Source organism: Festucalex cinctus, chromosome 21 (assembly GCF_051991245.1).
Source record: "Festucalex cinctus isolate MCC-2025b chromosome 21, RoL_Fcin_1.0, whole genome shotgun sequence".
Taxonomy (NCBI): Eukaryota; Metazoa; Chordata; class Actinopteri; order Syngnathiformes; family Syngnathidae; genus Festucalex; species Festucalex cinctus.
Window position 1 is genome coordinate 21,238,055 of NC_135431.1, and position 14,134 is coordinate 21,252,188.

Below are 14,134 nucleotides of genomic sequence, written 5' to 3' on the forward strand. Positions count from 1 at the left end.
TTTTTTGTTCTTTCTTTTTACAGAGCAGACACTTCTCGGAATGTAAGGAGGGAATGTAAGAATTTTAGACTTGGGTAAATTAAATTTTAGACCTAGGATGAAAATATGGCTGTTTTTTTAAGACATTTTAGGCCTAAAATTTAACTTTATGAATTTTAGACTTTTTTTTTTTTTCAAGACTTTTTTTTTTTAGACCCCGCGGGAACCCTGCAGACCCCGCAGGAACCCTATTCATTGAACTATTTTAGATCCAGATTAAGAGCACTTGAACGGCCTCGTTGATTTTTAACTGTTTTATAAAAAATTTCTGTAAGTGAAATTTTTATTTGTAACTCTAATGTAAACTGTTTTGCTGCCTCTTGGCCAGGACTCCCTTGAAAAAGAGGCTTTTAATCTCAACGGGACTATCCTGGTTAAATAAAGGTTAAATAATTTTTTTTTTTTTTTTTAAAGTCCTGCAGACCACTTACCGATTCCTTCTTGTGTCGTGTCAGTAATAAGAACATTTCCATCGAATGACTAAAAAGGATACCATGAGATATGATATAAATAAATACAATTATACAAAATAAACACATTCCTTTTTCTTTTCATCCAAAGTATAAATGAACAAATCGAGAACAATCAGTTATGCCTATAAATTTACAATTTTATTTTACAAATGTACAAATTGCATCTTGCGAGCAGTGTTGGGAATAACGGCGTTTAAATATAACGAGGTTAGAAACTGCGTTGCTTTTTCACTAACGGAGCAATCCAATTAATTACTGTTCCTATCGTTACAACGCCGTTAGCGTTACTGATAATGTAAAGTGCCGCATTACAAAAATTTGGTTTCAGGAAGCGCCGCGGTGTCAAGCTTTCACCCAGTTGACAACTCCATATCAGTGGGGGTGGGGGAGGGGAACTGAAGGGGTGACGCTGCTTGTGTACTATGATTGGCTAACAAGTTGTGTGGGTGGGGGCCCCTTAATGTATGCCGCACGCACTTCTATCAAAGCACAAGAGAGCTCGGATGGCGACAGAGAGCCTGGGGAATGCAAAAGTAGCGTTTTATAACTGGACGTACAGACACTACTCCTCGCTGATTTAAATTGCTGTTCAGCAGCAACAGCTGGTGATTAAGGCTGAACTCACCATTTAAACCACAATGTTTGTTGTTGAAAACATGCTCCCTCTGTCCAATGTGGAGTCCGAGTCATTTAGAGCTCTTCTGGCTAAAATCCCAACACACAGAGGAGGAGGGGATACCCCTCCACGCCGAAAGAGTTTTGCTAACTTCTTAGACAACGAGTGTAGTTTAGTGGTTATCCGATTTCCCTTCTTCTTTTTACATTTAAGTTTACAGTTTTTGGGTTTCATAGTTTTGCATTACAGTAAAGTGTGTGAATGTTATTTATGTTCAATATGTATTTATTTTGGGCGGCACGGTAGTCGAGTGGTTAGCACGTCCGCTTCCCAGTTCTGAGGTCTCCGGTTCGAGTCCAGGCTCGGACCTTCCTGGGTGGAGACTCCGGTCTCCTCCCACATTCCAAAGACATGCATGGCAGGTTAATTGGGCGCTCCGAATTGTCCCTAGGTGTGCGTGTGAGTGTGGATGGTTGTTCGTCTCTGTGTGCCCTGCGATTGGTTGGCAACCAGTCCAGGGTGTCCCCCGCCTACTGCCCAGAGCCAGCTGAGATAGGCGCCAGCAGCCCCCGCGACCCTTGTGAGGAATAAGCGGTCAAGAAAATGGATGGATGGATGGATGTTTAATAGACATTTTTACTTCTATGCATGTGGCAAGTTGCAATCTTTGGAGTTCCAATAGATAGATGTTCTAAAATATATTATTTTTATTCTTCATTATTACAAACATTCTTTACACTAGAGATAGAACATTATTTAAAAAACAAACAAAATAAACAACAACAAAAAACAATTACTTAGCTGAATAACTAATTACTTTCAGAAAGCAGTAAGGGAGTTACTAACATTGCGTTAGTAACTAACTATATATATACATATATACATATATATATATATATATACATATATACATATATATATATATATATATATATATATATATATATATATATATATATAATTAGAGGTGTGAATTGCCTAGTACCTGACGATTCGATTCGTGTCACGATTCACAGGTCACAATTCGATTCGATACCGATTAATCCGATACGAATTTATACGTCGATTGTTGCGATTTTTTTTCATTCAAATTTAGAAAATACTAATCAGTAAGCTTGTAGAGTGTAAGATTTATATGAAAATGTATTATTTATTTATCTGAAATTTCAGTCTTATAGAGGTTGTAATCTGTTTCATGTTTGAACAGCATTAAAATAAAATATTAAGGCTTAATGTTCCGTTCATATAACATTCTTCCATGCTCAAGGTGTGAATCCTAACCCGAAGTCAGACGTTTTGTTGAATATTTTTCCATTAAAAATGGAAGTTTAAAAATCGATTCACACACAAAAAAAAAAAAAAAAAAAAAAAAGGCAATGATGATAAGACGTTGAATCGGTAAGACTACCGAATGAACAATTCTGAGCTCTTTAAAAAAAAAAAAAAAAAAAAAAAAAAATCGATTCAGCCGCCTATTGAATCGATTCGAGAATTGCGCGATGTAGTATCGCGATATATTGCCGAATCGATTTTTTTAACACCCCTAATATATATATATATATATATATATATATATATATATATATATATATATATATATATATATAAAGGCAGAAAACAGCGTAATAGAACGTAATAGAAGCTTTAAAGTAAACAATCAGTGTCAAAAAGTTATTTGGGGGGGGAGGGGGGTAAAATCATGTGGATTCCTGGCATGAAAACGGATCAGGGATGAAGGTAAACATTTTCTTATTCATATTTAAGCCTCTAAGGGTCGTAGTAGTAATAGTAGTAGCACTGGTGCGATTTTTAGTTGGTTGCACAGCACTGGATTTGGTGGCACCATTTTTTGTGGCGGTACAGCATACGCAAGTCGATATATTTGCAAAATATTTGATTGGAATACGAAGTCTGCCTGCAACAGCAGTGGCTATCAAACCAAGTCAATAATTTTGTGTAACTTAACTCATGTGAACATTATTTTGTTTAGCTCAGTAAAAGTCGGTATTTTTTATTTTTTTTTTCCTTTACCTGCTCCTTGGCCGATGTTCCCCTGCCCTTTTCATCTGTATCGTTTGATTTGGCACCTTCCGCTGGCCTTCCTTTACCACCATCATTCTCCTCCTCATTCTCATTTTGTTTTAGAAAATAATCAGCAAGAGATGGTTTCATTTTATTTATTTTTTTTTAAATTCGCGGCCACTTTTCCATTAGCACCATACAGCACGCTACCACACCACACCACACGCAACCAACCGCCTCCATTGCTTTTCCATCACAGCAGGCGCCTCCACCACGAGCCCGCATAATTTTAGGGTGGGAAGACGCGGGGGCGAAGTATGTGGGTAACAGTTGACCACTGAATGGCCGTCATAGGTACTCCGGAGACAGTGGAGGCAGTAGATACATCGCTGTCCTTCAGTCAGTGGCAAAAAAGAAAAATGAGCTGATGGTTAAATTTGTGCTGAAATGCTTTGCGTCGCAATCAGACGATTCCACAGAAATGGCAGATTGTGAGCTCCGCGTTTAACGATCTAATATCGTCATATCGCCCACCCCTAGTTCAAACTATTAATAGTACCTACCTGTTCAAACAATGGCAAGTGTAACTGAACTGCAGTGCTTGCAAATGTGACTAAAGAAGAAATGAATGCTAACACCTACCGTGTAGTGGACGCGTGAGCCAGAATGTTGCCGCCAATTGGCTTCTTTGGATCAGCAGAGAACATGGCAGCACCATCTACCTGTGCAACCACTTGGTTAGTTATTACCACAGCAACACCAAACTGTTGTGGGGACAGATTGAGAAAAAGATTACAAGTTGACTATAGAAGATGTAAGTTGTATAATAGATCACAAATTATTTTGACAATATAGCCTCTTTAAGTGTGCATTTATCTATGGTGCAAGTGAGAATGGTTTTGAATAACAGAATAACTGTGAAATTTTGGCTGCTCATTTACACATATTTTCCATCTAGCCATCCAGCCATTTTCTGTCGCTTATCCAAGGTCAAGTTTGTTTGTTTTGTTTTGTCCCACCACCCCACCCCAAGTAATACACGAGGGACACTAAACTATTGTATTTCCAAGTCCGTATCGCCTGTGTGCATTTTGGGGCGGGGTGTCATACTGTGACTCTTTTGAGAGAGGACCATTTTTCATCGTCAAGTTAAATAATTCATAGCTCATTTTTATGTTCATGCCATCCCAGTTAAAAGAGCATAAAGTGAAAATGTGTGGCGATATTTGCGACATATGCAGGCAAACCTTTTTTTTTTTGACGCAATGAAGAAGCGGCGTTGTATGAAATACACAACATCGACAAGCGATCAAACCATACATACATATACATATATACATACATATACACATATACATATATACATACATATACACATATACATACATATACACATATACATACATATATATATATATATATATATATATATACATATATATATATACATATATATATATACATATATATATATAATATATATATATATATATATTAGGGGTGTTAAAAAAAATCGATTCGGCGATATATCGCGATACTACATCGCGCGATTCTCGAATCGATTCAATAATAGGCAAAATCGATTTTTTTTTTTTTTTTTTTTTTTTTTTTTTTTTTTTTTTTTTTTTTAGGATTCACACCTTGAGCATGGAAGAATGTTATATGAACGGCACATTAAGCCTTAATATTTTTATTTTAATGCTGTTCAAACATGAAACAGATTACAACCTCTATAAGACTGAAATTTCAGATAAATAATACATTTTCATATAAATCTTACACTCTACAAGCTTACTGATTAGTATTTACTAAATATGAATGAAAAAAAATCGCAACAATCGACTTATAAATTCGTATCGGGATTAATCGGTATCGAATCGTGACCATTCGTATCGGGATTAATCGGTATCGAATCGAATCGTGACCTGTGAATCGTGATACGAATCGAATCGTCAGGTACTAGGCAATTCACACCCCTAATATATATATATATATATATATATATATATATATATATATATATATATATATATATATATACATATTTACATACTGTAGGGGAGGAATGCTAATGGTTTACTGGTTCAGGTGAGCGAGCTGTCTTCACACCGGGGTGTTGGCCAAACACCACTTGAGGCCGACTCAGAGCAAGGTTCCAAATAATACTCCACACCAGGGTTGACTTTCTTTGATTTACTCCCAATTAAATGATTCGATTCAGTTGAATGGGTACAATATTTCTTCCATCTTCATATATATGTTTCTGTCTCTATGGGTGTATGTGCGCAGTGTGAGAGAGTATGTGTGTGTGTGTGTGTGTGGTTTCCTAAAGAAAGACGGAAATAAGCCAATAAGTAAATGTATAAAACGTTGGTTAAGGCATTCAAACTAAACAAAGCAAATTAAATTAGCGTAGTTAAGCTAGCGACATTTAGAACATGACTTCCGGTATGCGCTCTTATTGTGAAACAATACACTTCCGGTCTCGGGCTTAGCAGCGTAACATCAACTCACGAACGCCACGTGGCAACGCGCGGATGAGGAAACGCCGCCCGCACTCGTAACAAACATCTTAGAAAACAAGCTATGGTTAATTCTAGCAAGAAGTTCACGGACAAGAAACAAGAACAAGACCCACCAGTCATCGACGCACACCACTGGACCAACTCACGACACGGCACACACGCGAGCGCCAGACTTCCTGCTATCGCTGCTGGCGAAGACTGACTGCGGTAAACGTCCACACGCACGAGCGCGAGGACAAGCTATGTCACGTGAACTTACCCTCCAATGAATAGAGACGACAAATTATGCAAATTAGTATTAGTGTCCATTACGAGGTTAACAACATTGAACATATCAGACCCAAGGAATAGATTACATTATAGCCTTTTCTACAGCCGCCCCCAAATGTATGTAATACATTTGCACATCAATAAAAGGCTCAAGGTCTATGGTGGAACAGCAGCAGTAGCGTTGTCTTCTTCATTCTCTGCAGGAAGCATAGGGAGGACCACCAGCCTAGCAACAGGCCGGGTATAAACCCTTCCTTTCACTTTCATGTCGGTGGACCGGATACGTCCGTCAGGACTTGGATGAATCGTAGTTACAGTCCCAATGGGCCACAAGGCTCGGGGAAGTTGAGGATCGGCAATCATCACCACACAGTCCTGAGTGAGGTCCGTTGATGTGGCCTGCCACTTCTGACGAGTCTGAAGACTTGGCACGTAGAGCTTGATGAAACGAGCCCAGAAGTGATCAGCAAGGACTTGTGTATGCTTCCAGCGGCGGCGGCTGAGAAGCTCGGTTTCTGGATAGACGACCTGAGGTAGTGAGCCATCAGGCCGCCATCAGGAGAACATTGGGCGTCACTGGATCTGGGTCGCGGGCATCAGAAGAAACATAGCCAAGAGGCTTACTGTTAAGAATATTCTCCACCTCGATCAGCACTGTGTGGAGAACTTCTTCGGCAACAGGTTGTGCACCAACTGTGGCAGAGAGGGCAACTTTGACTGAGCGTATCTCGCGCTCCCACACTCCTCCAAAGTGGGGCGAAGCTGGGGGGTTGAATCGGAAGGCAATTTTTTGAGGTGCAAGGTGCTCTTGTAGTGCAGGTGAGATTTCAGCGAAAGCCTTCTGTAGTTCCTTTTCTCCTCCCTTGAAATTCGTCCCTTGGTCAGACAACAGTTCTGCGGGTGTCCCCCGGCGAGCACTGAACCGACGAAGGGCCATCAGAAAGGAGTCTGTGTCCATGGAAGTCAGCAGGTCCAAGTGGACTCCTCGGGTGGTGAGGCATTTGAAGATGATTCCCCATCTTTTTTCTCGACGGCGGCCCACCTTGACTTCAAAAGGTCCAAAGCAATCCATCCCTGTCGAATAGAAAGCAGGTTTGAATAAACGAAGCCGAGCTACTGGGAGGTCTGCCATTCGTGGGACAACTGGCCGAGCTCTCAATCGTCGGCAATCAAAGCAACTATGCTGGTGGCCTTAGCCCGGGTTGTGTAGGGTAAGATGAATCCCAAAGGATCATACTGACTGGCCAAGACTTTATAAATGTTGCGCATTGTTGGAATGCCATACTCCACTGGACGATGCTTGTAACCAAGTACATCAGTGTGGAAGAGCCATCTTAGCCCTAGAGTGGACTCAGGAGCATCTCTCTTGTGCTGTGCTAGCCATAGCTCCACGCTAGCTGAGCGACTTTCTTCTGGGAGGTGACTTATGACTTCGGGTTCATTGCTGGCCCACTGACGCAGCTCAAAATCAGCTGAAGCTAGGAGGGCTCGTAACTTGTCTACCAGTTGCTTCCCCTCTGCAATGGTCGGGATACTTTGGAGACAGTTGTCCACATAGAAATTCCTTTCAATGGAGATCCTCACATCCTCCTCTGGCTGGCTGTTATCGTAGACGTGTCGCTGTAAGGCGAATGTGGCACAACAGGGGCTGCATGTTGTTCCAAATGGTAACGCCTGCCACTCGTACACCGCAGGTGGCTCCCCTTGACTGAAATCCCGCCAGACAAACCTGAGGAGGGCGCGATCTTCTGGGAGGAGTCGGACCTGGTGAAATTTGCCTTTGATGTCACCGCTGATGGCTACTGCATGCTCACGGAGGCGCAGAAGAACGCCGAGAAGTGACGCTCCGAGTGTCGGCCCAGGAAGCAGGTAATCATTTAGGCTGTGACCTTGATACTGGTGGGAACAGTTGAAAACCAGTCTGTTTTTTCCATTGTGGCGAACCATATGATGGGGGATGTACCATGCTTCCTGTCCTCCATCATCCGGGATTTCAGAGCTACACTTGTTGACTGAGCCAGCCCTGATCAGTTTCTCCATCTCCTCTTTGTAGGCAGCATCTTGGACCGAGTCCTTGGCCAGCCGTAGTTCCACACTCCGCAAGATGGGCATAACAGACTCTTTGGTAGAGTGAAGAAGTGGCATGTTTTTCTGGCAGAGCAGTGGCGTGGCATATCTGAGTACGCCGTCAACATTTACTCTTGTAGTCTTGTTCTCAAGCATAGTAATGGCCTCATGGTCTTGCTTTGAGCGAGTAACCAGTTTCTCACTTCTGAAGGGGATCGTATCGACCTGCCATAGTCTCTCAACGTGCCTCATCAACTCTTTCGCCGAAGGGGCTAGTGTCGTCAATAAGCACTGCTGTGGTTGTGCAAGGTGGCAGACTGCACCTGCTGGGCCCTGTAATGTCCAGCCCAGTCTAGTGCAGACAGCTGCAGGTCCTCCTGGAGGTCCCAACCTGACGGGTTCAGTGGGGGTGATCACTCCCAATGAGAAGTAGAGGTGTCACATCGGTGATGTTTGGTAAGGGAAGGGCAATCAGATGCTTATATTTCTTCCTGAGCTGCTGCATAGGGTAGTTGTGACTAGCTAGTCCGAAATGGGCTGAGGTGAAGGCAGCCGTGATCTTGAACCTCTTCTTTGCTTTAGCAGGGGAGGAAATGGAGAATGAGACTGATGCACCTCGTAGCACCTGGACCTCTTGTCGGATAGTACGAAGCGGGATGTCTTCTGGAGTCCCTTGTACGCCCAACTTCTCTGCGGCCTCTGGCAACAACATGGTTCTCTCAGAACCGTCATCCAATATAGCATAGGTGCTCAGTGTACGATCAGCATAATGAAGGTAGACTTTGACGACTTTCAAGAGTACTCTGCTGCCTTCTGTGGGTCGGTCTAGGTACAGCACCTCAGTTGTAGCCCTCGTAGTGTGGCTCTCTCCCATTATGGGTCTGGCTGGTACCTTAGCTGGCCTCATGTTGACTTCGTGCAGGACCTGGAGGTGTCTACCTTGGCAGAGGTTACAGGTCTTCTTCAAGTTGCACTGGGCTGCTTGATGAGACCGGGCGCAACCCCAACATCTCCTGTTGGTCTTAATCCATTCTGTCAACTGATCTTTGGTGAGCTTGGAAATGGCGGTGCACTTGCTAAGATAATGAGTCTCATTGTTGCAGAATGGACAGAATGGCTTGGTTCCTCTCACCTTCGTGGCATTGGCTAGTGGTTGAGTTTTTGACTTAGTGCTTGCATCCTCCCTCCCATGGAGGACGGTAACGGGGCGACTGCTCTGTCGACCATCTTGTTTAGGGGCTGACTTCCCCTTAGCTTCTCTCACTGCCAACTGTCCTTCAGTGTCCTGACACCATGCCTCGTGTTTCAGCCACTCTGCCAAGTCGGGTAAGGTGTGTAGTTGGATGCCTCGGTAGAACATGCAGCGTCGAAATTCAGCTCTTTGCTCTGGTGGTAACTTGCTTAACAGGCGGGCGACGTGAGAACCACACTGTAGCTCGGCCTCTCCTTCAGGGCCCAGTGTTCTTAACATTCCCACCAACGACTGTACTACGAGTGGAAACTTCTCAAATGCAGCAATATCTCCTCTCTTGACATCAGGAGCATCCATCACGGTAGAAATCCGCCTCAATGCTATCTGATGGGGCTGACCAAACTTGTCATTCAGGGCTGCCATTGTATCGGAGAAAGGCGTTGGTGAGCTGAGGTGCGCACTGCAATCAACTGAGCCTCTTCTAGTTGCAGGTGATCGACCAACACTTGATACTTAAAACATTCAGTGGCGTCTGGGGGTAAGAGGTTCTCCAATGACAGCTTCAGACGTGCAAACTCCCTTGGATCACGGCGGGTGAAGTAGCCTATGGTCGGGCGTGGTCCATAGTAATTAGACGCTACCATGCTGCCTGGGATCAGTCCAGAAGGTGGCAGCTGCATCCTTGGCCTGGCAGGAGGCGGCTGGGGACCATCTCCTGGCTCACACTTGTAACCGGAAATTACCGGATATTTGGACTCAGGCGGGGGCGACCAGTAATGGTGGTCATGAGCAGTGGACCACTGTCTTGTAAGAGGAGCGGCACTATATGCGGTTGGCTGCCTATATGTACAGGCGGTGAAAGACGGGTTGAGATATCCTCTTCTTTAACATCTGGATGTGCAGCTGCTCTCTGAACACTGTTACTTGGTGGTGGTGGTGGTGGTGGTGGAAGGTCAGCCAGTGCCATCTCGTCCATCGCTGAACTCGACCACACAGGTGGAGTAGGCCAGTCATCTTCTTCGGGGCCGTCAGCCGCAGCCAATGGTGGGGACTGTACAATCTCTGGTCTGCAGACAGGAGAAGATCGGCTTGTAAAGTTCTGAAAAGCATCTACTAGTTGCTTCATATCGGCCCGCAGAGCTCTCATGTCTATGAGTTCTGACGCCAAGTGCCGCTGTGTCTCTTGTAGGAGGTGTCTCTCATGACGGATGTCCTCCAATTCAGATCTTACGTCCTCTTGTGGGTGACGGGGCTGCATCGGATGAAGTGGAGTAGAGTGAACAGGGGACATCTTCCGTTCTGGTGTCAGCAGGGAGACAAGCAGATCCTCTTGGGGGTGCTGCTCCTTGCCATAGCACCTGTCCGTCTCTTGGAGATTAGTGTTCTGCCGCTGCATGTGGCTTGGTCGGGAAAAATCATACGCTGAGGTGAGGGGGGTCATCCTGGCCCGATCCTCCAGGTGAGGGACCTCTTCGTCCTCTCTGTACCTCCATATGCTGCGGTCCTGAAAATCCACTTCATAATCCTCATAGCGGGCAGGGGGATGAATCTGTCGTCGGGGACGTGCATCATAATCTTCATGCTCTGAGTCTTGATCCATCTTGATGTAAACACAGCTGATCCGCCTAGAAGGACCTTCAATGTAGGGGAGGAATGCTAATGGTTTATTGGTTCAGGTGAGCGAGCTGTCTTCACACCGGGGTGTTGGCCAAACACCACTTGAGGCCGACTCAGAGCAAGGTTCCAAATAATACTCCACACCAGGGTTGACTTTCTTTGATTTACTCCCAATTAAATGATTCGATTCAGTTGAATGGGTACAATATTTCTTCCATCTTCATATATATGTTTCTGTCTCTATGGGTATGTGCGCAGTGTGAGAGAGTATGTGTGTGTGTGTGTGTGTGTGTGTGGTTTCCTAAAGAAAGACGGAAATAAGCCAATAAGTAAATGTATAAAACGTTGGTTAAGGCATTCACACTAAACAAAGCAAATTAAATTAGCGCAGTTAAGCTAGCGACATTTAGAACATGACTTCCGGTATGCGCTCTTATTGTGAAACAAATGGTAACACTTCCGGTCTCGGGCTTAGCAGCGTAACATCAACTCACGAACGGCACATGGCAACGCGCGGATGAGGAAACGCCGCCCGCACTCGTAACAAACATCTTAGAAAACAAGCTATGGTTAATTCTAGCAAGAAGTTCACGGACAAGAAACAAGAACAAGACCCACCAGTCATCGACGCACACCACTGGACCAACTCACGACACGGCACACACGCGAGCGCCAGACTTCCTGCTATCGCTGCTGGCGAAGACTGACTGCGGTAAACGTCCACACGCACGAGCGCGAGGACAAGCTAAGTCACGTGAACTTACCCTCCAATGAATAGAGACGACAAATTATGCAAATTAGTATTAGTGTCCATTACGAGGTTAACAACATTGAACATATCAGACCCAAGGAATAGATTACATTATAGCCTTTTCTACACATACATATACATATATACATATATATATATATATATATATATATATACATATACATATATACATACATATACATATAAATATATATATATACATATACATTAGGGGTGTTAAAAAAAATCGATTCGGCGATATATCGCGATACTACATCGCGCGATTCTTGAATCGATTCAATAAGGGCAGAATCGATTTTTTTTTTTTTTTTTTTTTTTTTTTTTTTTTTTTTTTTTTTAGGATTCACACCTTGAGCATGGAAAAATGTTATATGAACGGAACATTAAGCCTTAATATTTTATTTTAATGCTGTTCAAACATGAAACAGATTACAACCTCTATAAGACTGAAATTTCAGATAAATAAATAATACATTTTCATATAAATCTTACACTCTACAAGCTTACTGATTAGTATTTTCTAAATTTGAATGAAAAAAAATCGCAACAATCGACTTATAAATTCGTATCGGGATTAATCGGTATCGAATCGAATCGTGACCTGTGAATCGTGATACGAATCGAATCGTCAGGTACTAGGCAATTCACACCCCTAATATACATATACATATACATATACATACATATATACATATACATATATATATACATATACATACTTATACATATATATATACATATAGATATACATATACATACATATATACATATACATATATACAGGGTGACCCAAAAAGATGCGTACCCAGATTTTATTCGATAAAAAATCAATTTTTTAACGAATGTCTTTTCTGTTGCAGGACGTGAAAGGTGAACCTATGGATGATCATTTGCAGCTATAGTTGCCCTGAAAATGTCTTGGACAAATCAGCAGAAGATATTCTCCCTGGAGACCTATTTTGCGACAAAATCATACCAGAGTGTACAGATTCAGTTTCGAAAGAGTTTCCATTGTCGCAACTTTCCATCAAAATCAACGATTGTTAGTTACATATATATATATATATATATATATATATATATATATATATATACATACATATATACACATATATACATATATACATATATATACATATATACACATATATACATATATACATATATATACATATATACACACATATATATATATATACATATATACATATATATATATATATATATATATATATATATATATATATATACATATACATACTCCAATAGGACTGATAACCAGGTGATGAAACGGAATGGAACAACGACAATGAGTGCAGTCTGTCCATGTGGCAAAGTCTGCAAGAACTCGCGTGGTCTGAAGATCCACCAGATCAAAATGGGATGTGTGACGAGGACGCAGGTGGTGCAACGCACAGGTCTAGTACCTGGTGAGACGCAAGAGGAGCCCGGCCGGGAGTCAACCCACAGTGCCCAGACCCTCTACGCCCCACAAGCCCTTCCTCGCTTCAGGCATTCTGAACACCGCCGGGTCTTGTGGCCTGCTGCCAATAAAGGAAGAGAGTGGCACCAGTTTGATGAGGATCTTGACCAAATTCTGGACGCTACTGCAAGAGGAGGAGCAGACCAGAAATTGCTGTCCGCTATGATCATTAGCATAGGTGCCGAAAGATTTGGCGTCAAAGAACAACGGGCAACCAGACCCCAAGGGGAGCCAAATCGACGGGAGGTGAAAATCAGCCAGCTGCGGCAGGAGCTTAGACTGCTTGGACGGCAGTTTAAGGTGGCAAGGGATGAGGATAAGGCTGGGCTAGCAGAGCTCCGTAGCATGGTGAGGAAAAGATTAACCACCCTCCGCCGAGCAGAGTGGCATAGGAGGAGAGGCAGGGAGAGAGCCAGGAGACGGGCAGCCTTCATCTCAAACCCCTTCGGCTTCACCAAGAAGATCCTCGGGCAGAAAAGAAGCGGCCATCTCTCCTGCACCGAAGATGAGGTCAACAACTACCTCAATGTCTCCTATAGTGACAGTGCAAGAGAGGAAGAACTTGGGCCATGCAGAACCTTGATAACCCCGCCAGAACCCATCGTGGCATTTAACACCAAAGAGCCAACTTTGAAAGAAGTTGAGGAGGTTGTCAGGGCAGCTAGATCAAATTCAGCACCAGGCCCTAGTGGAGTGCCATATGTAGTCTTCAAGAGGTGCCCCAGACTCTTGAAGAGGCTATGGAGGATCCTCAGGGTCATCTGGAGTAGGGGGAAGGTTGCCCAGCAGTGGAGACATGCAGAGGGTGTATGGATTCCAAAGGAGGAGAGCTCAATAACTATCGAGCAATTCAGAATCATCTCACTCCTCAGCGTAGAAAGCAAGATATTCTTCAGTATTGTTGCCCGGCGCATGACGGAGTTCCTCCTGAGGAATACATACATTGACACCTCGGTGCAGAAGGGAGGAGTTCCAAAGGTCCCAGGATGCATTGAGCACACGGGAGTTGTCACCCAGCTGATCCGAGAGGCACGAGAGGGCAAAGGAGACCTGGCAGT

The 14,134-nt window shown here is 43.3% G+C and overlaps 1 protein-coding gene across 5 annotated transcripts in view; it reads right to left on the bottom strand.

The window, feature by feature from the left end:
• The window catches only part of rad51 (RAD51 recombinase), a 192,844-nt gene that overhangs the window by 37,878 nt on the left and 140,832 nt on the right, over positions 1–14,134 (bottom strand). For 2 of the 5 annotated variants that reach the window (XM_077509832.1, XM_077509829.1), the window contains exon 9: positions 3,793–3,914. The exons of 1 other annotated variant lie outside the window; for it this stretch is intronic. In XM_077509832.1, the coding sequence (XP_077365958.1) occupies positions 3,793–3,914 (122 nt within the window). Of the gene's footprint in view, positions 1–3,310; positions 3,545–3,792; positions 3,915–14,134 lie in introns of those variants that run through there. 2 more of the 5 variants (XM_077509831.1, XM_077509830.1) reach the window with 2 other exon arrangements.